This window comes from Volvox carteri (genome assembly GCF_000143455.1).
Source record: "Volvox carteri f. nagariensis unplaced genomic scaffold VOLCAscaffold_11, whole genome shotgun sequence".
Taxonomy (NCBI): domain Eukaryota; kingdom Viridiplantae; phylum Chlorophyta; class Chlorophyceae; order Chlamydomonadales; family Volvocaceae; genus Volvox; species Volvox carteri.
Window position 1 is genome coordinate 1,521,328 of NW_003307554.1, and position 23,509 is coordinate 1,544,836.

Consider the following 23,509-nt stretch of genomic DNA (forward strand, 5'->3'; position numbering starts at 1 on the left):
GGCGTGCCCCTGCCTAGGCGCTATTGCGGGCTTTTGGCTGCTTTCAGGACAGGGACCCGTTGGGATAACAGACCCCGCTGCGCCATCTCAAAGCAACTACCCCTCTGCCGCGGCGCCATCCACCGGAAACGGACCCAACCTCACGAGCACTAATACTCTGAGTCGGCCACTCGCGGTCTACAGATTCGTGTTCTTCATAAGCTAAGCCTGACCCGTAGCTTCTAATCCAGCCTGGTCAAACAACAGCGGCGGCGCATCCCTTTCCCGCTATTTTAAAACTGGGTCCGGTCTCTCCCATGCCTTTGATATAACAGAACTTGCGGCGGCTGGCTGTGCCTACAGTCTGACCGCGCGGAGCAATAGCTGGCGTCTGTTACTCACCGCATCGGCCCCCTCCGGGTAACTAGGTGCTCCGCCATTCTGGTGTCCTCCTTCGTCCCGCTGTTGGAGGATGTCCTCCAAGCCTTCTTGGCCTCCGCCGCGCGATTGCTCGCGCTCTGCCATCACTTCGCTGTTACTGGAGACCGATATGCCAGCAACGTCAAATCGCCTTATCTACTTTACTATTGAGCTGGGTCCCGAATACAAAGTAAATCACTATTTAAACAATTCAAAATCCCCAACAGACGACGTTCTGACTTGCGCTTGCTTGCACGGTTGACTGGCGAACTAGCGTTGTCTGGATTCAGCGCTTTGTTCCCAGCTAATCTTTGTAACGCACTACCGTATCAGTCACTGTCCTCTGGCCAATTCCGGTCTGCTCCTCCCGCGCCGCACTTGCCGTACTACACTACAGGACGAGCACTTAATCAACATGCAACGTTGCGCAAACGAGTAGCTCTTTACTAAAACTTAGGAGCAAACGCGAAATAATTTCTCAAACTAGGTTGGTAGCAGCACGAAAGGCGCTCTCCTTTCAGTTGGTGATAAGAGCGATTAAAACAGCTCCATCGCTGCCATACTTTCCTCTCGCAACAAGTATTCATAAGCTCATCCCTTCCTCGGGCTTTACACCCGCCGTTTGCCTGCATTATCCAACCCCGTTCCCGTTCTCATCTCCCCCCTTCCCTCCCTGCGCTTCCTGCGCTTCCGTCTCCCACGGCTATAATCCACGCCTTCCCAACACCCAAATCTCATTTCTACTCCTTCACCCTCTTCTCGTTCCCACGTCCTTGCTCCGCCCAACTACCCAACTACCGAGCCAACTGCTCAACTGCCCAACCACCCACCTTCCCGGAGCTTCTTGCCAAGAAACTGATTACTGGCAACACCGCCTCCCGGCCCGCAGGCCCCTGAGCCTCCAGAACCGGCACCGCCCAGCCCTTCAGAGCTAAAGCGTGAAGCAGATTGAGGCCGAGGAAGGCAACCGCGAAGCTTTCGCTGCGAAACAGCAAAATCAAGTCGGTTCCGGAGCCGCAGCGGCGGCCCCAGCCTGTTACCGCGTTGGCGACGGCGGCGGCTTGCGCCGAAACCGCCATAAAGCCCGGCCCCAGCAGTACGGCAGCGCGGCCCGTCAGGCCGGCGAGGCGGTGCAGCAGCGGGAACACGAAGCGTGAGAGGCATCGGTCCTGGGATTGGGGCGTGAGAGTGGGATGTGTATGTCTGCATGTGTCTATGTCTGCATGTATTCATGTGTATACGTGCTTTACAGACTTAAGGCGTGAGAAGGAAGGGGAGAGGGTGATGTGTATGTGTTGTTATGCTGTTACAACTATCTGGAAATGTGCACCGGTGCCGGGTGGAGACAAGCCTGCCGCACTCCAGTGAAGCAAGCAGTCATCCAGCAAAGTAAAAAGGCAGGTGAGCCTGTACGAGATCGGCCTCTCAGGCTGACGTCACTCAGATCCCACAGCAGTACAACACGGATGTACATACCCCAGCCGCCGCTCCCCACGCCGCCGCCAGGCGCCCTGCTGCCGCCGGCAGCTGCGCCGCGTGCGCGCCGTACGACGCCGCCAGCACTACCGCCGCCAGCACCAACGACCATTCAGGATGCGACCAGATTGTCGTCGCAGCGGCGCAACCGCAGCGCCAAGCCGCCGCCACCCACGGATACAGCACCCTTCCGACACGGCGCCAAAACCACGCCGCCACGGTCAGCGAAGCCGTCAGGACGGCCGCCAGCGGCACAGCCAGCAGCGCCAAAGCCTGGCGGCCCGTCGCCGCCAGGAGTTGGGCCGTTAGTACGGCAGCGGCCATGGCGTTGCGGAGTACACGAGCCGCCGGCTTGCTGAGGCCCAGGTCGAGGTGAATGTAGGCAGCGGCGGCGTAACGTTCCAGGACGGCGCCAAGACATGAGAGGGCTTCGAAGCGGCTTTTCTGGGGGAGGTAGTTAGGTAGTTAGGTAGGTAAGTAGTAGTTAGGTAGTGGGTAAGCAGTCAGTGTAATAGCTGGGTAGGTAGATAGGTGTATGGGGGATTGATTTGAGTGGGTCGGGGCGTATTAAGGGGTTCAGAGAGGTCAGGGAGGGTACGGAGAGCCGCAAGAAGTTGAAAAAGGATCTGTCGATATTCATGATGGTGTTACTGGGGATAGTGTCGGCAACTGTTACCTCACAACAGTGAGCTAACTAACTACGTCTCACTAACCACCATCAACCACTTCTAATCGCAGGCCGTACATTAGCATCAACCATGACCACCTAACTCACCCTCATGGTCTTGCCGGCCATCAACGCAGCGATAACGGCCGCCACGGCCCCCGCCGCACCGTACGGCAGCACCGCTCGTGCCGTCACTGCCTCTCGAAGGAACATCGACGCCGCAGCTGCCGTACCGACCGGCCACATCAGCGGCGCCAGGTACAACCGCAACAGTGACCAAGTCGCCGCTGCCAGCGGTCGTACTACCGTACGGTAAACCGCCGGGGATGCGGTACAGATGACTCGGAGTGCAGGGAGAAGGACTACCTGATGGATAGCTTTTCGGAGAAAGATGGCCAAGAGAGGGAGGGGGAGATGGGGGTACAACGTAGCACAGGCGATTGACGAGAAGGAAAAAAGAGAAGGGGAAGAAGGGCGTTAGAGTTACATCCAGAGCGGGGGTGCGAGAGAGAGAGAATGTCGAAGAGGGCGAAGGTTGGGGAAAGCGGGGCCAGGTTTGACATTTGATGTGAGGCGTGTATGTACACATACAGACACGCGCCTGCGCACACGTATACATACGCACACACACACATACATACACACACTGTGTATCACGGCTTCTGTTCAACAAGGAAATATATTCAATCAGTTACATCTATGGTACCTCACAAAAGGCTCACACGTCGCTGGTGACTACGGAGCTCACTTCGGTACAGTTATTCACGCACCCACTCAGGTCTGTCCCCCTAATGCGGCTCAGGTAAATTGAAAAAACACATACACACGCGCATACACACACATGGATTATGCTGTGCAGTCCCAGGCCCCAGGCCCATCCCGTCATTACGCGCCCCTCCTCGGCCTCACCAAAACATGCGGCTCGGAGCCCCGAGCCCAGTACCCGCAGCCCCGCCGCGAACCCCCGCAGCAGGGGCTGCAACAGCCCCTTCACGCCGACCAGCAAATCTGAGGGGGCGCCCCGGGGGGTCCGAGGAGACAAAACACACCGCAACGCACCACACCACGAACAGGACGGACGTAGCGGAGTGTTCAGCAGGTTGGCGGGAGTGAGGGTATATGCGGGATGCAGCGACGGCTTCATGTTAGAAGAAGCCGTCGCTGCGTCACGCATATGGTGATGCTTGCGGTGCCGGGGAGGCGCAGCGAGACGCGAGGGAGGGGGGGATCAAAGGTGCTGACGCTCCCAAAGCTGGGGGGGTTGCGGAGGGGTCAAGGGAGGCAAAACAGCGACGGGGGGAAGAGAGAAAGAGACCCCGTTCCTCCCGTCCCACCCTCCCCTCACGTACGCATACATACATACATACATATATACATACATACATACATACATACACCTCTTCCTTTTGCTCCGTTCACATGTCAGTTACGTTTCTGCTCTCACGGGTAGTGGGGTTCGTGGTGGCCCCCGGGGGCATCGCACGCGCTGTGGTAGCAGCATGACCTTCGGCTCTGTCCGCCAGCTTAGGGGTATAGGAAGATAGGTTTCCTGGGTTCTACCTGGTTGGGACCTTAGTGCCCTTGCTGACTATGCAGCAGCCAGTGCTAGCCGCCCACCACCCGAGTCGCCCTTCACCACGACAGCGCCTCCTCCGCTCAATTCTACTCTGGGCTCTTGACAACGTCACTCTTCTAAATCGACATCTATTTGAAACCCAAGCAGCAGCTACGTCCAGGAACATTTTAATTGGAAAAGTCCAACACACACACACATACACGTCGCTGGTGACTATTCGGAGCTCGGTTCGGTATGGAGTTATCCATGCGGTACCACCGTCCATCGGCATTTCCCTCATCGCGGCTCCGAAGATCATCGAAACACACACACACACAACACATCGAAACACACACACACACCTCGCGACCCCCTGCAGGTAAATGGCATCACCCCTCGCACAACTACACATGTCCCACACCTTCACATACATACATACGCACGCACACACGCACAAGGGGTTGCCATTCCGACCCCCCAGGGCCCCTAAGGCCGTCTCCCCCCCCCCAACCATCCGCTCACCCAATTGCCTTTGCAGACCTCCACACGCTCCCTTGCCCCTCTCCCCCGCGTTTCCACAATCACGGAAATTATCCACGGAAATCATCCACGGAAATTCAATAATGATCATGCTCATATGTACGTGCGGATGTATGTGGGGATATGCATACAGACCATACAGACACACGTACGTTGCAGCAGCGCTGTGACCCGGCCTAGGCTTCGACGTAGGGCCCTCCAAAGCATCCGGGCGGTGGCGGCTGCCCAGTCCGCCCCCTTCACCAACAGCCAGGTGACATCCCGGTCGGCTCTGAAAGCGTGCCGAGGGTGGGGTGCGGGGGGAAGAGGAAATACACATGTACATGTATTGAAAAGGCGTCTGTGGTGGTGGTAGTGGTGGTGGTGGTGGTTATGTCGAAAGTGAGTGCGCCTTAGCCACCCGCCCACTCACCCACGCCCGGACCACACACGCACTGGCACTGGCACGGGTCGCTCACCTCGGGGGGTTGGGGTTGGGGTTGGAACCAAGGGGCTCGGAACAACCCCAAGTAACCCAAAAGCCCCTCTTTGGCGGGTAACACAAGTATTGGTGTAATACACACATACACACATCGCCGGTAAACCCCCAGAAAACCCCCACCCCACATATTCCAGCCAACCTTCGAGTGATGACCACCGCAAGTCGAAGCATCTGAAGGCTGCTCAACCAACCCATCAGCCGTACCGCCGCCGCTAGCAGTTGTCGTACCCTCATCTGCCTCATCAGCATCCTCAGTCCCTGAACCCACAGCTCCAACAGCGGCACCTGGACTTCCAGCAATCGAGATAAGCAGCCGGCGGCGACTAGCAGCAGCAAAATGCCGTACAACGTGAGCGACAGCCAGTCGATCATCTGGAACGCATGTGATTGAGTGGGGTTGCAGGGGGACATAATGTTGCATGGGTGAAAGAGGGGGGACGGGCCGTTGGGGTGGGGGTTTGGTTTCGGAGCTACAGTGTGTGCTTATATATGCCGGGTGACCTACTCCTCGTTATGGGTCCAGCCCCAGCGGGCCAGGGGGCCAGTAATCAAGCCCTTCTGTGTTCTATCACCACCACTACCACCACCACCACCACCAAAACACAGAGGCATGCACACACACATATACACACACGCGCACACACACACACACACACACAATCACACACCCCTGCACTTCCAACCGCCGATGGATTTAATGAAGCACAGCAGTCACACTTCTCAACATCACAATTACCACCATCATCGTCGCGTCGCCGTCGCCACTGTTGCTGCTGTTGTTGTTCGGGTTGTGGAGCGTCATTGCTGCCAGCAGCAGCGTGCCGCCTCCCACTCCGGACGTGGCGACACCGGCGGCAAGCCCCAACGCCTGCAGCCACTCCCTCGTCTGGTCGGAGCTGAATCCACCGGACTCTGTAACGCATGAAGGACAAAATGATGAAGAAGAAGGAGGAGGAAGTAAAGAAGGAGAGGGCGAAGGATGCAAGATGAGGCTTGAGCGCGCCACCAGCAAGGTTGGGCGTATGCATGTAAGTCTGTCGTGTGGTTGGTGCTGGCCCCGTCGGACAGTCTCCCTTCACTCCAGCCTCCTCCTCACAGCGTCTTCTGGTTTCCCACTGAGCCCCTCCCTTGCTCCGAAACCCCATTTCCAGCTCCCAACTACCTCCAAACCCTCAACTACCTTCAAACTGTCTTCCCCCAACTACCTCAACCCATAGACGCTTAACCACTTCAACTCTCAACCACTACCTGGCGGCCCCAGCAGCCCCACTAGGCCGCAGAATCCAACCAGGCATGCAGTGCTGGCCCTCAGCGTTGCCAAGAAGTAGCGACCCACAGCCACATGCGCGCGGAGGGTGTCATCTAGCATCAGCACGGACAGCTGCAGCGCATCCAGCGGGGGGTTCAAGGGCGGTTTGGCGGGGGCGAGTGCGGGGGCGGGCTTGGTTTGAGGTACGGGTGGTTAGGACTGGGGAGGGTGGGATCATGCAGGAAGAATCATGCAGGATCATGCAGGAAGGAGCGAAGCGGCAGCTGCCGCACTGAAGTCCGAAGTGCCTCAGCGAGCGGCAGTTGGGGTTCCAAAGCAGCGTTGCGACTGGCTCTGTCGTCGTGTGGATGGGTTGAAGGAACCAAGGGAGGGTGAAAGGGACTGTCGAGGGGCAAGAGAGCAGTGCACTGAGGGGTAGACGGGGGTTTGTATGTGGCTGAAGTATACCCGGGAGAGGGGGGGGTACAAGAGAAGGTGTGTGTGTATGTGTATGTGTATGTGTATGTGTATGTGTATGTGTGTGTATGTGTGTGTGTGTGTGTGTGTGCGTTTTGCGAAGTATCTGACCGGGCCTGACACTGGCCGGGGGCCCCCAACGGAAAGATCGTGTAAGCTCTCTCCCGCGGACGGGAGAGGGACGTGAGGGGCCTCTGTCTCCTGCTAAGCGGCCGAGAGCCGCAGGTCCGCTCTCCTCCCCCGGGGGGGTTAAGAGGCATCGCACGTGCACACGCTCTCACGAGTCAAGGTTCCGTCGCGCGGGTTTGCGCACTGAGCCTGAGACACGAAGCGCGCGCCTTTGTTTTGAGTGTTTGACCGATGGCGGGGATCTGGAGGCACTGCACACAACACCATCATCATCACCACCATTACCACCACCACAACCACTACCACCCGCACTCATGGACTGACCAGAAAACTCACCACGCATGCCGTCGCTGCTAGCATCACTCGCCAGCACCTCACCAGCGCCGCCGCGCCGCCGCTGCGCACAAGCAGCGCCGCCGCCGCCACCGCCGCCACCACCAGCGCCGGCGCCACCAGAAACATATAAGAGCGCGCGAAGGAGCCCGGGGAGAATAGGGCCCATAATGGACCCATAGACAGCAGAAACCAGGCACGTGACCATGCCGTAGGGGGACCGCCGTACAGTGAGGATCCGGGGGGCTTGGAAAGCACGTGGGCGGCCCTGAAGGTTAGGTCGTTAAGGTGGTTACAAAAAGGCAAACTTTCGGCTCAGTTTTGTGTGGTTGTGGAGCTGCTCGAAGGTGTTCGACGGTGGACAGTGCTAGGCCCTATTCCAGCGATGCAGTCGAGCCCTATATCGCGTGTAAAACAGCCACACAGTTCTGTCCACTTGCCTGACCACTGCAACGACAACTTGTTGGCATACGAGGGCGGTATAGGAGATGACATGGAGACTTTTTACTGCGACACGCAAAACTGTGTATGCTGCAACCAAGACAAGTAAGGCTGTGATAACGCCCATAATTGGTCTTAAAGGTTTTCCTTAAGCGGATCAACCAGAACAAGAGGTTAGTTGCAGGCTATGCCTTGCCCGTGCCGACGACGACTCGGCCGAGACCCATGTTCTGCCTGGAATAACTATTAGCGGAGCTGTCAAATAAAGGTATGAACTACGAAGCTATACGTGTTATAAAAGGCATTCGTTGTGTATCCAAATGCGGTAATAGGGTTCACTCTACTCGACCTCTACTCAACCAGAGACTGAAATCAACACGTGCGCGGAGCTCAGTCTTGTATGTGCGCGAGTCCCGTGCATTCTGTTATCTCGTTGCTGTCGTGCGGCAGCCGGGGGTGTGATCTCTTCGGTACCCACACCAACCCTTCCAACCACCGACAGCTTGCAGAAGTGATCGCGGGCGTACTGACTTCTGTTACACAATGCTCCATGTTTCGTATCTAACGTAGAGCATTATCAGCTGCTGTCCTGCTGAGTGCATTGCAAACCCACTGGATTGGTTGGCATCATATTTCAACTGAAGTGGCGGTCAAGGCAGTGCAGGGAAGTAGCTTCATTTATTGTCGCGGGACTATATCATGGCTCGATCCTGGCGTGCCCAGCCAATTAGGCCATTAGGCAACCAAGCAGCCAGGGCAGCAATTCCCCCACGCGCGTTGAAACTTGAAGCTCTTATTCAAAGATGTTTAATTCACTCATGTTAATCCACTGTAGATAAGGACCAATATGTTTTTGTTGAGCTGTCGTCTAGCCCTGGTTCGCTTCCCCTATGTCGGAATCGCGAAACTATGAAAAGTAAACCCCTATAGACCCCTTGCCATCGGAATAAAACTAAGCTTCGGTAAGACCGGTGTAAATGCACCAAAGCAATACCAGCGTCGCCCGCACACCCTAGCTGTATTGAGCGTTTGCAGCTCTTGCAACAATAGCTTCTACTCACCTTTCCTAATCGTTTCCTACCATATCTCCTTGAGATGTGGCTTATGTAGTTATAGTACTCCAGAAGAGATTGCCATTTCTGTTACAGGAATACTGTATTAAGCAGATCTAAACCGAAGCGAAAGGCCTCACCGCCAGCATGACCAGAACTAAGAACCGAAAGCTCATGGTTCTAGTTGTAAGTAAAAGTGGTGCTGCTAAGGTTAGCACTCCACCCGATGGGTCCTACTTATTAGCCGTAAGCACAGCAGTTTAAATATCAGAAGCGCACCAGATGCCGCGGGACCTGCTTTGTTGTTCAGCGCGTGCTGAACAACAAAAACAATAAAAGGAACGGAGCTTAAGCGCTCATTATTACGGCCCTGAAGACACGGACCGCGGCGAAACAACTGAAAAGCTTGCATCGCCCAAGGGCCTTACGCCAACGAACCCGGCTTCCGCAACACAAGCCCGCAGTACTTGGTGAAGAGCATGTGTCGTAGGCGTCTCGCCGAGCCTTCAAAACCTTTGGAAAAAAAATCGAATAATTGAATTCTAAGGAATAAAATGCGACAGATATGCAGCTGCAGCTTGGTACCTCAAGATGAGCAGCAGGACAATGGTGTCCGCCGCCACTGTAATCTGATAATGCAACCTCCGGCGGGGCGCCTCACTTATGGGCCGTTAGGCGTGGCCTTCGCAAGGATAATTTTTTTCCAAAAACGGTGAATAAGTGGGGCCCAGTGAAGGTGGAGGGGCCGTTGACCAAGCTCTCTAAACAACACACGATTATCCGGTATCCTCCCTAACCTAGGGAGATGCTTCAGAAACGTGCGCTGCAGCTCGACCATGCATTCCCTAGAGACCTTTCGGAGTAGCAGGACCGCCCATCCGCGTCGGGTGGTCGTTCATCGACGTGGAGAATAAATTGAGGTTCCCACACCTGGACGACATACGACAGAATGGATCTAAATTGCACTCCAAAACACTTGAGCGCTATCTTCGGCAGAAGCAGTTCCTTTCTACGCAACTCAGGTATCAGGGCATGTGTGGCTCGCTGCCCCGCACTAAATACCTCATCAGTGCGGGATTCAAACGGAGCATCCGGTCCGAAATGAAGCCCTAAATACCTAGCCCTGCCAACCCACGGCATCTCTTCAAACAGTAAAGATGCAGCAGGAGAGAAGCGAGTATAGCGTCTAAGCTAAGTTATGTACGGCAGCCCTATGGCTTGCCTTTTTCATCAAATCTGTTACTTCAGTTGACATCTGCATAGTTACAGCAATCTGCCTACACCATTGGAGCTTATTGTTGCTCTAACTTCTGCGGCGGTGAAAGGCCCTTGGCAGCCCCTCTCCCCCTATCCGGCACCACGAACGCAACCGTACAGCAAAGGCAATGAAGGCTACAGGCCATAATTTGGCTTTCCGCCCGAACCTTGCGGAGCCATCGTAAACCTTATGAAACGTCAAATAGCCTTTATGTTAGGGGGTGAGTTTAATACATAGCGTGCGCTTGACTCCTCTTGAACCCTGCACCCTCTCATCAGCTCTAGGACGCGCGTGTGAGACAGCTGGCTGTTGCCCAAGGACACCCAGAGAATGTAAGGACGGGCCAGCTATTTCACTCTTTGCAGCCCGCTTGCGTGCTGCCCGTGCCCAGGGCAGTTGCCTAGTGATAGGTCGGGCGTGGGGCACTTTCCAATCGGCCGCACTGAGGGGTGTAGGTCCGCATGTCCGGAGTTAAGCCTGAGAATTCCCGCGTGCTGTAGACACATCGGGTTGAAGGAGATCTGATGCTGGGTATCTGATTTTTCTCCTCGAGCCATATGGGCTACCCGGGTGCATCCTTGATTCTCTGAAGGCTAGCTATGCCGACGTGAAGGCTCGGGTCCAGTTGGGGGGTAGGTTGGGACCTGAATTCGCTGTGTGGGGCGTGGTGTGCGGCAAGGGTGCCCCCTTAGTGTTACCCTTTGGGGGCCCCTCATTGAAGTGTTTGCTCATTACATTGATGCCCACGATGCTGACTGCCGCGTACGTCTCCCGGTTGATGGAGCATACTCTGTGAGGAGGGAGTGAGCCTGTCGGGCGGGGAACACACCAGCCTGTTTTTCGTTGATGATGTGTCACTGGCGGCAACTTGGCACGAACGAGCTCACTGCACGCCTACTCAGGCTACTCGAAGCCTCCTTCAAGGCGACGGGGATGGTCACGAACATCGCCAAGTGTGAAGTCCTCATTTTCGAGGGCACAGCACACGAACGTAAGCGGCTCATGGAGGCCGAGTACGCGGGTGCTGACCGGCAACGTGACGGCGCGGCATTACGCCACCCTTAAGTGGCCAGTGGGGAGCATACTTAAGGAGTTTCCTACGCGGCTGGATGCACAGTGGGAATGTCCGCGCGCTTTGCCAAATTGAAGTACCGGTGTCGTCAAGGCTTGCCGCTATCTGAGCTGGATGGGGGCGCCCCCGCCTAGGGGCGCACATCTCGGGTGGCTGGCGCACACTGACAACAATGCCGCAGCGTTTGCATCAAGTGCGCATGTGTTTCCGGTTGGGTTGTTGGGAGTTAGAGGTTAACCGACCTAACGGCCGTGAGCGCGCGCATCGCATGTACCTGCAGGCAGGCTTTGTCACTGTGGAGCGGTTGAAGACGAATTGCATGTTTTCGCGGAATGTCCTGCTTACACGAGCACTCGGGCTAAGTACGACGGTGACCTCGCGTTTTAAGGGTGAAGTGTGATAATGCCGCCAATGCCATTGACAACCTCTCGGAAGTCTGGGAGGTCAGGCACGTCGTGCTGAGGCGCTTCACCCTGAAGCGGACGATAATGGACGATAATGGCCCCCCGTGTACCCGCATCAGTACCAATCTACCGTCCATGGGCCCTCCCTGCTTTTACGGACAACCCCGCACTTGTGCGTGTAACTTGTAACTGATAAAGTAGGGTGTGAAATTCACCATGGTCGCCACACCGACTAGACGTTTTCGGAAATTTCCCCTTGCCCGGCCCATCGCACCGACATGCACCGTGCTGAGAAAATACACATACACACACACCTTCATCATCGCCACCCTCGCGCCAGACGTGCAAGCGTGCTGACATGGAAACGTGCACGCGCGATGTTTGGCGCTTTGGCGATAGTAACGCTTCATCTGTCGCGCTCTCCCCCACGCTTTACGCACGGTCTTCGCTGCCGCCCGCAGTGTCCATCCTCACCCGGGGGAAAAGCCGAACAGCTGTACAGACAACAGCTATATTCGCGGGGAGCAAGGGGATATTCCAGATCAGGAGGCTCCTCTCCCCCTTGCGGCCCGCCTGTCTACAAGCAGCCCCGCGATTCACAAGGGCTACGTGCTGTGAACTTCCTTCTGCAATATTGTTTGGCTCTGATGCGAAAGCGCATCTGCGTGTGGAGCTGCGAGGGAGATGCACAGGGCAGGAACGGGGATGCTGCCCACCCCCGTGGACGTGGACGGCTAGCGCTCCAAACCTAGACCTACGACAGACCTTACGTCACCATGCAGCAGCTCGATGCTAACAACCATTGTGCTAAGCTCAGTGCGACACAAGTTAGGGTTTGTTCACTTTTGACCAATCGGTCGCCGTCAGGGGGTTGATTGGTTGATTCTATTCGTCTGTCAGGATCGGCCCAACGGATAACCGCCATGTGCAACCAAACACACTCCTCACGCACCCATCCCAGCCGCCAAGCAGTTCATACCCGACTCCCGAATGGGAAGTATTTCGAGGCCCCGACAGAGGGTCATCAGCCATATGCAGCAATTGATTGAACTGACCGCGGCAATGGTTGCGTAACCGGTTCGAGCCGGTTTGAAGCATTTCACAGCAACCCAAAGCACAGCGAATGCAGAAACCTGCGCAAACAGGTCCCTGCCAGGTTAAGGGGAAAGGGTTGAGGTCAGCTGATACCGCACAGCAAGTCGCCAGGCTTGAACCCAGCAGAGCCCGGTCAGGCTGTACGACGGGCGATTAAATCCGAGGTTCCGCTATCCACGCCGTGCAATTGATTGTGGCATCCATTTTGCAATTTTTTTATGATAGTGTTGATGAAAGCGGTTGCAGCAGCTTGTTTCGTGACCCAAGGGTCTCCCTCCAGTCTTCCAAGCTGCGAACTCTCCAAGCCAACGTTCGATCGTGCCTAGATGTACTTTAAAAATGACAAAGATTGAAAAACTTTTCCTGGTTATTGACAACTGTGTGTAAAGCACAACATTTTCCATTTTTTTAAGCATAGTTTGAGCCTTTCAGCTCAGGCCGTTAATCCTGACAAACTCATCGTGTCCAGATGGCCGCGTGTCCACGGCGAATCGACCCCAAGATTTATTTAGGTAGGTGGGCGAGGGCTTTCCAACGGCCTTCCGGCAGGCCACGCCGGCTGGACATCCCCCAACCGCCCCAACCCCCAACCGCCCCATACCCAAACCGCCAACAACGAAGCCAACGAACGCACGTTCCTAACGTGGATGCGCCAGGCGGTGCTGGTGGGCGGCATCGGCGCCGCTGTCTCAGGTGCTTCCCACTTCGCTAGGCCCTAAGCCCCAGCGCGCGATGAAAGCTGGAACAGGAAGCAGCGCCAGAGCCGGAAGAATGCATATACCGACAGCGCATCCATCTTTGTGTCCAGCTGCACGCCCCCCAGCATGTTTCTCTTCACACGTGTTCTGTTCTCTCACACCATGCATCCATCTCTCAGACGAGTACCGCCGGGCATTTTCTCCGGGTGTTCCAACGTGCGTGCCTCCGGACTGTGCGCACATGTCGTTGCGGTCATTGTGAATTCGGTCGGTTTAAAACATGGCTGAGGTGCCGATGTGGATTCGGGTTTATGGTTGGGCTTCAAATTTTGCTGTTACGCGCCGCCCACGCGCTTTTCCCCAGGCCTCGCTGCATACCAGGGAATCCACATCTACCCTCGTGCGCGGCAGCAGGCAGAGGCGGCCGCCCAGGTGCACCGGCTGGTGCTGCTCAAGGTTGCCTCCGCGGCCTTGCTGCTGCTTGCGGCAGGACTTGCGGTCACCTCGGGACGTAACTTTGTGAAGCGATGCCACATGATCAGGTGCGGACAGGGCAGCGCGTCGCCTGCTGTTTGAGGGAATAAACACGTCGCGCTCTTGCTGGAGCTCCTTCCTTTCCACTTGACAAGGTTGACCAAAGCGCGACCTTATGATGAAAGCAGCTAACATGTTCAATCCGACGTACCTTTTGAAGCTCCAAGATTCCCCACTCTGCTCGGTCTGTAGCTCCGGAGGGTTGCAGAGCGGTTAGGATGCGGCACAGGATAAGGATGGGAAAGAGTACGATGTAAATGTGGAACCCCCCAAAGGATAAGGTTGGCAGAGGGCCCAGGATGGCGGCATATTTGAAAGGGTCGACGCCAACCCACAAAGGATGAGGATGGCGGGGGGGGGGGATGCAGTCACCAGGATGCGGGATGTTTGGCTCCAGTATACGACAAGGTAGTGTAGGATGTATCTGTATCCAACCGACAGGATGCGTACCCGACTCTCCCCCCCAGGATGCGAGGATGGGGCACCGATCTGCACCCCTCATGTTCCTCGCTTTCTGACAAAACCTAACACCACCACGCCGCTTCCCTGTCTCTCAGTCGCCCCTTCCTGTGCTCCACGGCAGTGCGTATGTGGTCCCCTGACCTTGACCGCTTTGCAGAACCGGAGTGGGCTCAGACAACCCGGGCTGGGACAGCCGTTGGCTTCCGCGCGTGCTGACTGGCGTCATGACAGGGGTCATGGCAGCGGTGCTGGCGGCAGCACTGTGCCGTGTGTTTGGTCGCGGGTAGAGGTCAGACGGAGAGAATGACGTTCCGGGACGGAAGCGGAGAAGGGCGGCCCATGCTGCACAAGTTGGGTTCGTGCCCAAGCATGCTGGCCCACGTCTTAAGTCCCAGATTCCCAATGCGCGTAAAGGTTAATAGGCTTTTTGTTCCGAAGACTTCTAAATGCATCCTGATTCTGTTGCCGCTGTTGAGAAGACAAAGAGACGACTCCTTGGAACCACGCAGACCGAAACGGTCCAAAAGCTATAATTTAATATGACGGGACAGTTGAAAACGTGTGCGTTTTAGGACGCCATGTTGCTTGGCATGGGTTTACTTAGCAACATTTGTAGCGCAATGCGTGCGCCTCAGGAGGCGTGGTACCCTGCTTTGATGCTAGGAAAAGACGCAGGCCTGGGTGCGTGTAGCCGCATGAGCAACTGCAACCCTAGCCTTGGCTGCCTTGAGTGTCGCGGGTTCGTGGGTACGAGCGTTATGGAGCTCTCGTTACATCGCTTGGGAACTCCGTGGGAAGTTCGGGTCATGTGATGTTGTTGGACATGTATGGCCAAACCGTATTGCACCATTGACCGTGTACCTTGTGAAATTGTCAAGGCGTACTGGGCCACTGTCCCTGCCGGCCACTACCCTTGATTGAGTTGTCGCTACGTTAAAAGAGGGGGCCCACCGGGAACATGTTCTCTATCCTGCACGACACGCAGGCAGAGATGGCACCGCCAGTGCACCTGGCTCCCTTTCCCTGTCGGCGGTGCCGACAACAACAATCCCCCTGCTGTTTCTCATAACACCCTTCGAGTTTACCTCAACCCGGCGGACGTGAAGCCAGCCAACGTCCAACCCTCGGACATTAACAAGTTCTTTAAGACGTAACACAGGCACACACAGGCCGCTAGCTGACCCTCTGCCAGCCGCCGAAGATCGTCGGCATAACTAGTCCCACAAGCTCATTTGCCCTTGAGCAGGGCTTCCGTTCTGTCGAGCAGGGGTATGAGCTCCCGATTTAAAGTGGTGACCTTGTAGCTCGCCATGCCCTGAAGCATACCAAGGTTCTCCCCCCCAGGCATGAGGTACTTCATGGTTTGCAAAGTGCTGATCGTAACGCGGTCCACCTTGGCCACCGCGTTGTCGTCAGGATAGCCCAAAACAGCCTTCATCCTCCGGAAAAGCTCAGGATTCCGAATTGCAAGTTTGGAGCCATAGCGCATGGGCCGGCGGAAAGCGCGCCGTGCCCCCACGGAGCGCTGCTCCCCTGTGTCCAGACAAGATATAATGTTACATGTTGTAACGGCCTTAATGGCCAGCAAACATGTGTCGCGGCGGGTTTGCCGTATTTACGTCGGTTGGGGGAAGTTAAGCAAGGCGAAATGAGCGCCTAGTGCCACCCAAGGTCACCTTGAGAACAGTATGATCTTGAACTGGAGCTTGGCTGGCAGGCGTCAGCGGCGGTGGACAGCGGTAATGCCACCGCCCTAACGGGAAAGCCCATCGACAGCCGCTTAGGAAGGGCAAGTAGCATCCCTAGGCTTGTCATAACACCCGCAGAGTATTGGCACTCCTGCCCTAAGCAACCCACAGAAAATTGTTGCGAGCTTGGTCTCAAGATGGCCGACAGAGTGGTGAGCACAATCCAAACGTATGGCTTTCAGTTACAATTCTTAAATCACAAACCAAAAGGTGATCAAGGTGTTTCGGATATGTGGAAGACGTGATGTCTCACAGGAACCACCGACGTGACCGGGCTTTCTTTTGCGCAGTGCAGCAAAGCGTTCAGGCAACAAATTTACGAAGAAGATCTCGAACATAACATCTGCCAAAATTCGAACTCGCTGCTTGTGGGGCCATGCGTACGACGCCGTACTGCGAAACGGCATCCCGTGCCTGCGACCTTCCCCGACGCAACGCACGCAAGCCATGTACACGCATCAAGCGTGTCTCGCTGATGCCAAACGAAGTGGCAGACGAACTGTGTGCATATCCGCAGGCTTCAAACACGTCCCCCTGTACCCTAGCGTCCAGCCACAGACGATGCCCTGTTATACGGCGATAAGACCACCTTTCGCATCGCAGCGCACCAGTTACAAGTTTTATGGCTTACCCAAAGGACCTGGGCCCCAAAGGCTGCCTCAGTCCCTTAGGGTTCCACCTGAGTTTCACGTCCGCGTTGTGGAAGGCACTTAACACAAGCTCAGTCCTGTTCAGTCAAACCTGAGAACAAGGGCAGGTATGGCTATGGTCAAACCGCATCCCCTAAGCTGCACAGCACCAGCAGCACCAGCAGCACCAGCACACCAGCAGCACCAGCACCAGCACCAGCACCAGCACCAGCACCAGCACCAGCACCAGCACCAGCACCAGCACCAGCACCAGCACCAGCACCAGCACCACCAGCACCAGCAACGGCAACACAGCCGTAAACCGTTACCAGAATTGCACGGGAACCCAACAACATGAGCAAACAAGTCTTGACTAGCAATAACGTTCTCCTTCGTGCTGCACAGCAAAGCACACCTGCTCTTCACCATTCCATCCCCCATGCTGCGTGTGCCATCATACGATCATCACGTACACTTGTGCTCGCAGAAGGCTGGCGCCTTGCTGTGCCTCCTTTTGACACGTCATCTCATTGCCTCATGGCCACACGGCCCCCTCGCAAGAATAAGAGGAGGAAGAAGTTAAGAACACGTGACAATCCTTAAACACAACATAAAAGACCTCAAGAGCTCAATCAACCAGCGCATTCGGCCCAGCGCTTGAAGCAGCTCTTGTGGCTTGATGTCATTGTCGTACCCGACGAGTCGCCGTAGGCCCATTAAGCAGGATAGGCGCTCCAGGATTGGCGTGCCTAAACAGGCGTTGCCCGCCAGGATAAGCTACGCAGCCCACCGCTTGACATCGCCGCCAGTGCATCAACATCTTCGCATCGTAGAGCCCATGGCCCCTGCATCCGCTGCGTCTCATCCGCACCGACTGCACCTGCTCGTTGCTGTTGCTGCTGCTGCTGCTGCTGCAGTGGCGGTGTTGCCGGTAATGGCAGTGGCAGCGGCGGCGCTGACGACGCCAATGCTGCCGACGGCGCCATGAAGTGAAATGCGCTAGCGGGCAAATGTCTCAGGTACGGCCAGGCGGCCGCCACGGCGGCGGCGGTCACACCTGGTGCAGTACAGTCATTCAACGTCAAGTGCACTAACTTAAACGACCCAAGGGACAGTAGCAGCAGGTCTGGCAGCGTGCAGCGTTGCGGTTGCAGGTACGCCAATCGCGGCAGCAACGTGCAGCCGCCGCTGCCGCCGCCGCAGCACAAACGTGCCATTCCGATGCCGATGCCGATGTCGCTGTTGGGCTTCCGACGGCCTCTTGCCTCCGAAGGACTCCGCCATCCTTCTGGAGCTCAATTTAATCTCCGCAGGATGCTCGGGACTGGAATATCCGCTGCGGATGTGGGCGGATGGCATCGTCGGAGACGGAGATGCTAGCCTCAGCAGCAGCCAGCGCCAGCGGCGGCGGGGACGGTGGCGCCACGCAAAATTCCACGTTGGCCAACTCCATATGCGTCAGGGACGGCGGTAGCCATGTCCCATTCACCGTACAGCTGTAGCGCGTGGGCCGGAAGTGCGGCAGCAGACATAGCACAAGGTGCTCCAGCCGCTTCAAGAGCACCAGCACCGTCAGCCCGTGGCCGTCATCACCGCATCGACTTTTGCTGCATGCAGCCATAGTCAGCCCCGCGCCCTCCGCCACACACAAGAAGCCGCAGCCCGGGCACCTCTGATGCGAGTGCTGCCAGCAGCCCGCCGCCAAGCTTCTGTGGCGGTGCGGAGCCATCGCTGCGCATCAGCCGCAGGCTAGTCCGGGCCGCCACGCCCCGCAGCCGCAACTCAGCACCCCTGGTGAAGCCGGTGGTAGCGGTGTCGGAGAACAGCCTCAGGCTCAGGGACTGTAGGGGGGAATAGCGGCCCAGGTCTAACGCATGCTCATCCCCGTGGAGGCTCCCCGTCCCGCCGCCGCCGGCAGCGCAATACACTGTCATCTCTAGGGCAGTCACGGCCGGCACCAGGGCCGCAGCCGACGCACTCAGCGGCGGCACCAGCAGCTGCTGCAGGCCTAGTGAGCACTGCCTAGGTCCTGCACCGCCGAGGCCGCGTCTTCGGTCACGTCAGTGGCACCTGCTTTGCTGCTGGCGACGTCAACTGTAACAAGGCGGTGGCGGTGGCCCTCGTGCTGGCTGTCGGCATCGGCACCATCGCCCAGGCATCTACCGACGCTGTCGCTGCCGCTGCGTTTCTTCATACATATCATGAGAGTCAGCTTCATCCATCACCGCCATCAGTGCTGCTGCTGCTGGTGATGCTGCGCGAGCTGCTGCTGCTCGTCGTCCTGCCTCCGAGTCGGCTCCTCCTCCCGCCGCTGGTGCTGTCAGATGCGCTACTCCGCCGGCACCCGCCGGCTCCACTGTTGTCATATGGGGAGCTGTTGTAGTCATCGGCGACCACCGTGATCCGGAGCGCCAACGCCACATCCGCGGAGGCGCCAGTCCAGAGCGGTAACCACCTTGCTCACTGCCGCCGCCGCCATCGTCTCCACTGCCAAATCTAACGTGCACGGAACGCACGTAATCGCACTCGTCATCCGCATTTACAAGCCCCAATTCCAACCGGCGAAGTGCGGTACCGAAGGCACTGGCACAGGCACTCAGGTTGGATGCAGCAGCGGCGGCTGCCACGGTGCCGCCGCTGCAGCGCTGAGGCGAAGAAGGCTCCTGCACGTTTGGTCATCTGCTGGGTTGTCGAGGTCCAGGGCGCGCAGGTGAGACAGGACAGGTAGCTGGGACATGAGGCCGCATAGCACGAAGGCTTCCCCCCCGCTGCTGCCAGCACCGGCTCCAGAACCGTCATCCGCACCGGTGCTGCCAGTCCCTTGGTTAAGACGGACACGACGGGACCAAGCCAGGGCGAGCCGCAAAAATGCTTCTTAGGTACTGCCTCGTCACAAGCGCTTGTTAGATTCATTTTCTCTCGTGTTTACAGTCCGGTGACGCTGGGTATGTGGGCGCGCGTGCATTCCAAACTTATAAACATGGTTGTCATCTACAACATGCAATGTAGCCGTGAGCGCACGGGTACATCACTAGCAGCTCCTTGATCTCCCATCGCGCGCGTCACACCCATGTAACACCGCCCATGTCTGGCAGGGGTGCGCTAAAGTATAGCCAGTCCACGTACATGCCCGATCTGCGTACATCGCTCGATCCACGTCCGCGTCGATCGCTAACAGGTGTACCCGTCCATTGCGCAGCTGGTCACCTCCCCGTGAAACTTAGCAACATTCCTGCAGCGCAAGATTGTGCGTCACCATATTGACACGGGATCGTCTTTTACGTCTAAAGTTGAGGGGTTTTATACCGTCTTCACCTGCCTTCCCGGCTAGAAGCCCGTCACGCGGCTCTCCTCTACTCACCACCACCTCCTCGGAGAAAACAAAAGTCAGATTGCACGCCCCAAGCAGTGCGTGTCTTCCATGAGTTCCGATGCAACACCTGCTAACCTCCAAAAGTCACAATCATCCCGGCCCGCCCGAAATTGTAGAACGATTCCTTCTTTTCCTGCTTTGCCTTAGCCTTATCCCAGCACTCAGCGTCGCCATAGGCGGCTCAAAGCCCCTGTCACTTCTGCCCCTTACACCGCTTATATACCACATCTTATATACCACATCCCGGTATATCCCGGCGAGCTGCTGTATGACCAACTGCGGGCACAACCGCCCGGCAACCCGACAGACCAACGCGACAACAGAACGCTGCACGCCGCGCTACTATTGTGATAGGGAAAAGCCGCCGCCCGTGAAGCGAGGCTGGTTGGGGTTGGGTGGCGATGGCGCCGGCGGCTTGAGGCTGCGCTCGCGCTCCATCTGCTCGCGGCGCTTGCCCTCGAAGTATTTCCGCTTCATTTCGTTGAGTTCCCGCACCAGCCGCTCGATCTCGTACTTGTACTCGTTGACCTGCGCCTGGTACATGTTGAGCTCGCTGGCCATGGCCTTCATCTGCTTCGTCTTTTCTCGCAAGTTTGCCTGCAGGAACAGGACGGGCGCGCGGCCGCGGAAAGTTATGTCAAGAGAGGAAGACCAAGAACCTAAATGAGACCCAGTTGCGTGCGGCCCGGGAAAAGAGGCACTTCGGGTATCTGGGCCGCATGGCGCGAAAATGACACAACACGATGGGATAAAGCACGTGCCAAGCATCTTTCTCCTAGCGGGCAGGACCAGGGTTTCCCCACGCCCAAGCTATCTTGGCAGATCCGTTCACGTACTCCATGGTGCTGCTACAGTGTCCTTCTCATCCAGACTGAAACACAACTGCACCCGCACACCGCATTCACCACGCGCCGACACCACACACAGTGGGCTTGGAACCCTTGTAAGTTCGTTGCTGTAAGCCGCGTGTATCGCGCCCCGCATGTTTGTAAGCAGGGGTCTATACCACGCTACAATATACCAAGGTACACGACCCTTGCAACACGGGCTAAGATGTACAAAGCTACAGATTTTCCGCTGCCTCCTTCCAAGTCCACCTCACCTGGTAAATGCTGAGCTGCTCGGCCACCTCGGGACCCGGTTGTCGAGCTAAAATGTTTTTCAGCTCCATGTACAGCTTTTCCTTCTCCTGCAAGGCACACAGCCGTACGAACAGTAGCGCAGTCCAGGCACACAAACGTTCAGCAAGCATTCATTAACGCCCAGCAAGCGGCACACATTTTCAGTCTCACCGTGCAGCCTCTCACCCTCCCTAGTTTCTTTCCCACTCTACCCAGCCTCCCCCTACACGCCTCCAATACCTTTCCACTGCTTGCCGCACCTGAATTAGCAGATCTTTTTCCACCACCTCCTCCGTCTTGGCGATCAGCCGCTTCTGCAGCGTCTGAATCTTCTGGATCATCTCGTACGTGCCTGGATCCGAGCCCTCCAACTTGCGCCAGCGGTGCACGTTCAGCGGGTTCTCTAGCTCCTCGCTCAGCGCCTTAACCTTGGTTCGCTCTTGCAGCAGTTCGCGACCCAGCTGGTGCACCTCCCGCTTCAACACGTCGATGTTGGCAACCGAGGACTTGAGTATGTGCAGCTCGCGCTTCAGGTCGGCGAGCTTCACCTTGAGCACGCGGATCTCGTTCAGACGGTCGCGGTACTGGATCTGGCCCTTGGACAGCGTGGATTGTTGAATCTTGATTTTTTCGTACAAGAGCGCAAGCTCGTCGTTACGGCGGACGAGCTGCGTGCCAAGGATGTCGCGCTCGTTGACGACAATGTCGTACTCTTTTTTCTGGCGGATGCGCTCCTGGTCGGCCTCGTTGATGATGTGGTTAAGTTTGTCAATCTCGGCCTTTTGTGATCCGATTGCTGCGTCAGCCTCCTTGATCTGCGCCTTGGACTTGTCAAGCTCGGCGCGCAGCAGGTCCTTCTCCTTGATCACCTGTTCGTACAGGACGCAAAAGGACGGTTCGTGTGAAGTGGCATACGGACGGAAAGGGAAGAGGATATAAAGCGGAAGGAGAAAGGACAAACAAAAATGTGAAGGTGAGAGTGTGCGGGGTGTATGTTTAATGAAAGGGGTGGAAACGGGAGCATGCGAAGGACGTTACGTCAAGGACGCGCAGCAACACGGGACTGTAGTGTTGCCTTCAGGCAGTACTTCTCTGCTCTCCAGGCACTCCTTGCAACGCAGACCCCACCTCTCAACACCCAACTATCCGACTTCGCCCACACAGCCATGGCCTTGTCGTGCCATTCGCCAATTACTCCCCCGCCTAAGCAGCACCAGTGTGCCGTTTCCTCGCTCATGTACCTTTTGGTGGTCAAAGTGCTCCTTCAGCAGATACAAATCCTTGCCCGTGATCTCCTCCTTGAGCTGCTCTATCTGGTGCTGCATGATCTTAAACTTGCGCTTCATCTCCTGGATCTCGTCCTGCGCCTCAATCAGGTTCTTGCTGTACAGGTTCCGGTCAGCGCGTACGGCCTCGTATAGATTCTGCTGCTGCTTAAGCTTGGCTTCACCCTCCATGATGCGCTTCTGCAGATCGATAATGGCCATCTCGCGCAGCTTCACCTCCTCCAGCGCCTACGGAAAGGAGATATAATGAGTTTTAACGTTGTAATAGGTTGGCAAAAAACTTATAACGAAGCCTGGAAGTTGCAGTTAGTAAAGCCAAGCAGGGAAGCGATGAGCGACGACTTAGGTTGGGGGTTTTCAGAGGGCTTCAGACCAGTGGGGCTGCACACCTAAAACGGATCGCAGCGCATGTCATGCACAGCCAAGCACAGCGCGGACCTGCTGCCTGAAACCCGCGGGCCACCGCGTCCGCCCTCAGTACCGTTTGCAACGACACCCCTACCCCACCTGCATGTACTTTGCGGACGCCTCACTGGCCTCAATGCTGTACTTCTCCCGCTCCTTCTCAAGCTGGTAAATCAACTTGGACTGCTTCTGCGCCTCCGTCTTGTAGCCCTGGATCTCCTGCTCCAGATTGCGCTTTGTGTTCTCGTTGATTTTAATCAGATCAATCTGCTTCTGTGTCGCGTTCTCGGCCTGCAAGAAGGTTCGAGATGCGTCACGCGCAAGCGTTTAGGCAAGTTTGAACAATCAGGCAGAAACGGATGATGGAAATTGGCACACAGGTGCTTAGAAGGCAGAGCTTGGGAGGCAGAGGCCCAGGAAGTTTTCCAGAAGCGAAATGCCAAGCCAGCCCACGGCTTGCACGGTAATCAGGCAGAAACGGAAGCCGTTCCCGTGTTTTCACACCAAAACCCTTATTGTATTGGCGTTTCTCAAGAAATCACCATATATGTGCAATCGACACAGCATGCCACCCCAATGAATGACCGGTCGCCATGCAGATGCGCCATCCACACGCCCGCAACGG

At 56.6% G+C, this 23,509-nt stretch overlaps 6 protein-coding genes across 6 annotated transcripts in view; 2 read left to right on the forward strand and 4 right to left on the reverse strand.

The window, feature by feature from the left end:
* VOLCADRAFT_89157 (uncharacterized protein) overlaps window positions 1-7,435 on the reverse strand; it is a gene marked incomplete at both ends in the record, with an annotated part of 20,358 nt that extends 12,923 nt beyond the window's left edge. The window contains 12 exons of the mRNA XM_002948814.1: window positions 1,230-1,568; window positions 1,876-2,319; window positions 2,651-2,766; window positions 3,452-3,550; window positions 3,602-3,725; window positions 4,460-4,470; window positions 4,790-4,908; window positions 5,073-5,095; window positions 5,347-5,490; window positions 5,855-6,030; window positions 6,367-6,499; window positions 7,310-7,435. Coding sequence (XP_002948860.1) covers window positions 1,230-1,568; window positions 1,876-2,319; window positions 2,651-2,766; window positions 3,452-3,550; window positions 3,602-3,725; window positions 4,460-4,470; window positions 4,790-4,908; window positions 5,073-5,095; window positions 5,347-5,490; window positions 5,855-6,030; window positions 6,367-6,499; window positions 7,310-7,435 — 1,854 coding nt within the window. The remainder of the gene's footprint in view (window positions 1-1,229; window positions 1,569-1,875; window positions 2,320-2,650; window positions 2,767-3,451; window positions 3,551-3,601; window positions 3,726-4,459; window positions 4,471-4,789; window positions 4,909-5,072; window positions 5,096-5,346; window positions 5,491-5,854; window positions 6,031-6,366; window positions 6,500-7,309) is intronic.
* A 3,361-nt stretch (window positions 7,436-10,796) lies between these two features.
* Window positions 10,797-12,151, forward strand: VOLCADRAFT_89158 (uncharacterized protein; the record flags this gene model as incomplete). Its single annotated transcript, XM_002948681.1, has 3 exons — window positions 10,797-10,849; window positions 10,960-11,070; window positions 11,995-12,151. 3 exons carry the CDS (start codon window positions 10,797-10,799, stop codon window positions 12,149-12,151), a joined length of 321 nt encoding a protein of 106 aa, XP_002948727.1.
* Window positions 12,152-13,097: 946 nt separating this feature from the next.
* On the forward strand, window positions 13,098-14,609 carry VOLCADRAFT_89159 (uncharacterized protein; the record flags this gene model as incomplete). Its single annotated transcript, XM_002948682.1, has 4 exons — window positions 13,098-13,144; window positions 13,506-13,593; window positions 13,708-13,868; window positions 14,480-14,609. 4 exons carry the CDS (start codon window positions 13,098-13,100, stop codon window positions 14,607-14,609), a joined length of 426 nt encoding a protein of 141 aa, XP_002948728.1.
* Window positions 14,610-15,550: 941 nt separating this feature from the next.
* VOLCADRAFT_89160 (uncharacterized protein) lies at window positions 15,551-16,137 on the reverse strand (the record flags this gene model as incomplete). The annotated part of the gene is made up of 2 exons (XM_002948815.1): window positions 15,551-15,855; window positions 15,999-16,137. The coding sequence occupies 2 exons, from the start codon at window positions 16,135-16,137 to the stop codon at window positions 15,551-15,553; spliced, it is 444 nt and encodes a 147-aa protein (XP_002948861.1).
* Window positions 16,138-17,999: 1,862 nt separating this feature from the next.
* On the reverse strand, window positions 18,000-19,612 carry VOLCADRAFT_89161 (uncharacterized protein; the record flags this gene model as incomplete). Its single annotated transcript, XM_002948816.1, has 4 exons — window positions 18,000-18,335; window positions 18,370-18,728; window positions 19,164-19,362; window positions 19,505-19,612. The coding sequence occupies 4 exons, from the start codon at window positions 19,610-19,612 to the stop codon at window positions 18,000-18,002; spliced, it is 1,002 nt and encodes a 333-aa protein (XP_002948862.1).
* Window positions 19,613-20,414: 802 nt separating this feature from the next.
* Window positions 20,415-20,633, reverse strand: VOLCADRAFT_58580 (uncharacterized protein; the record flags this gene model as incomplete). Its single annotated transcript, XM_002948817.1, has 1 exon — window positions 20,415-20,633. The coding sequence occupies one exon, from the start codon at window positions 20,631-20,633 to the stop codon at window positions 20,415-20,417; it is 219 nt and encodes a 72-aa protein (XP_002948863.1).
* Between the last annotated feature and the right edge of the window lie 2,876 nt (window positions 20,634-23,509).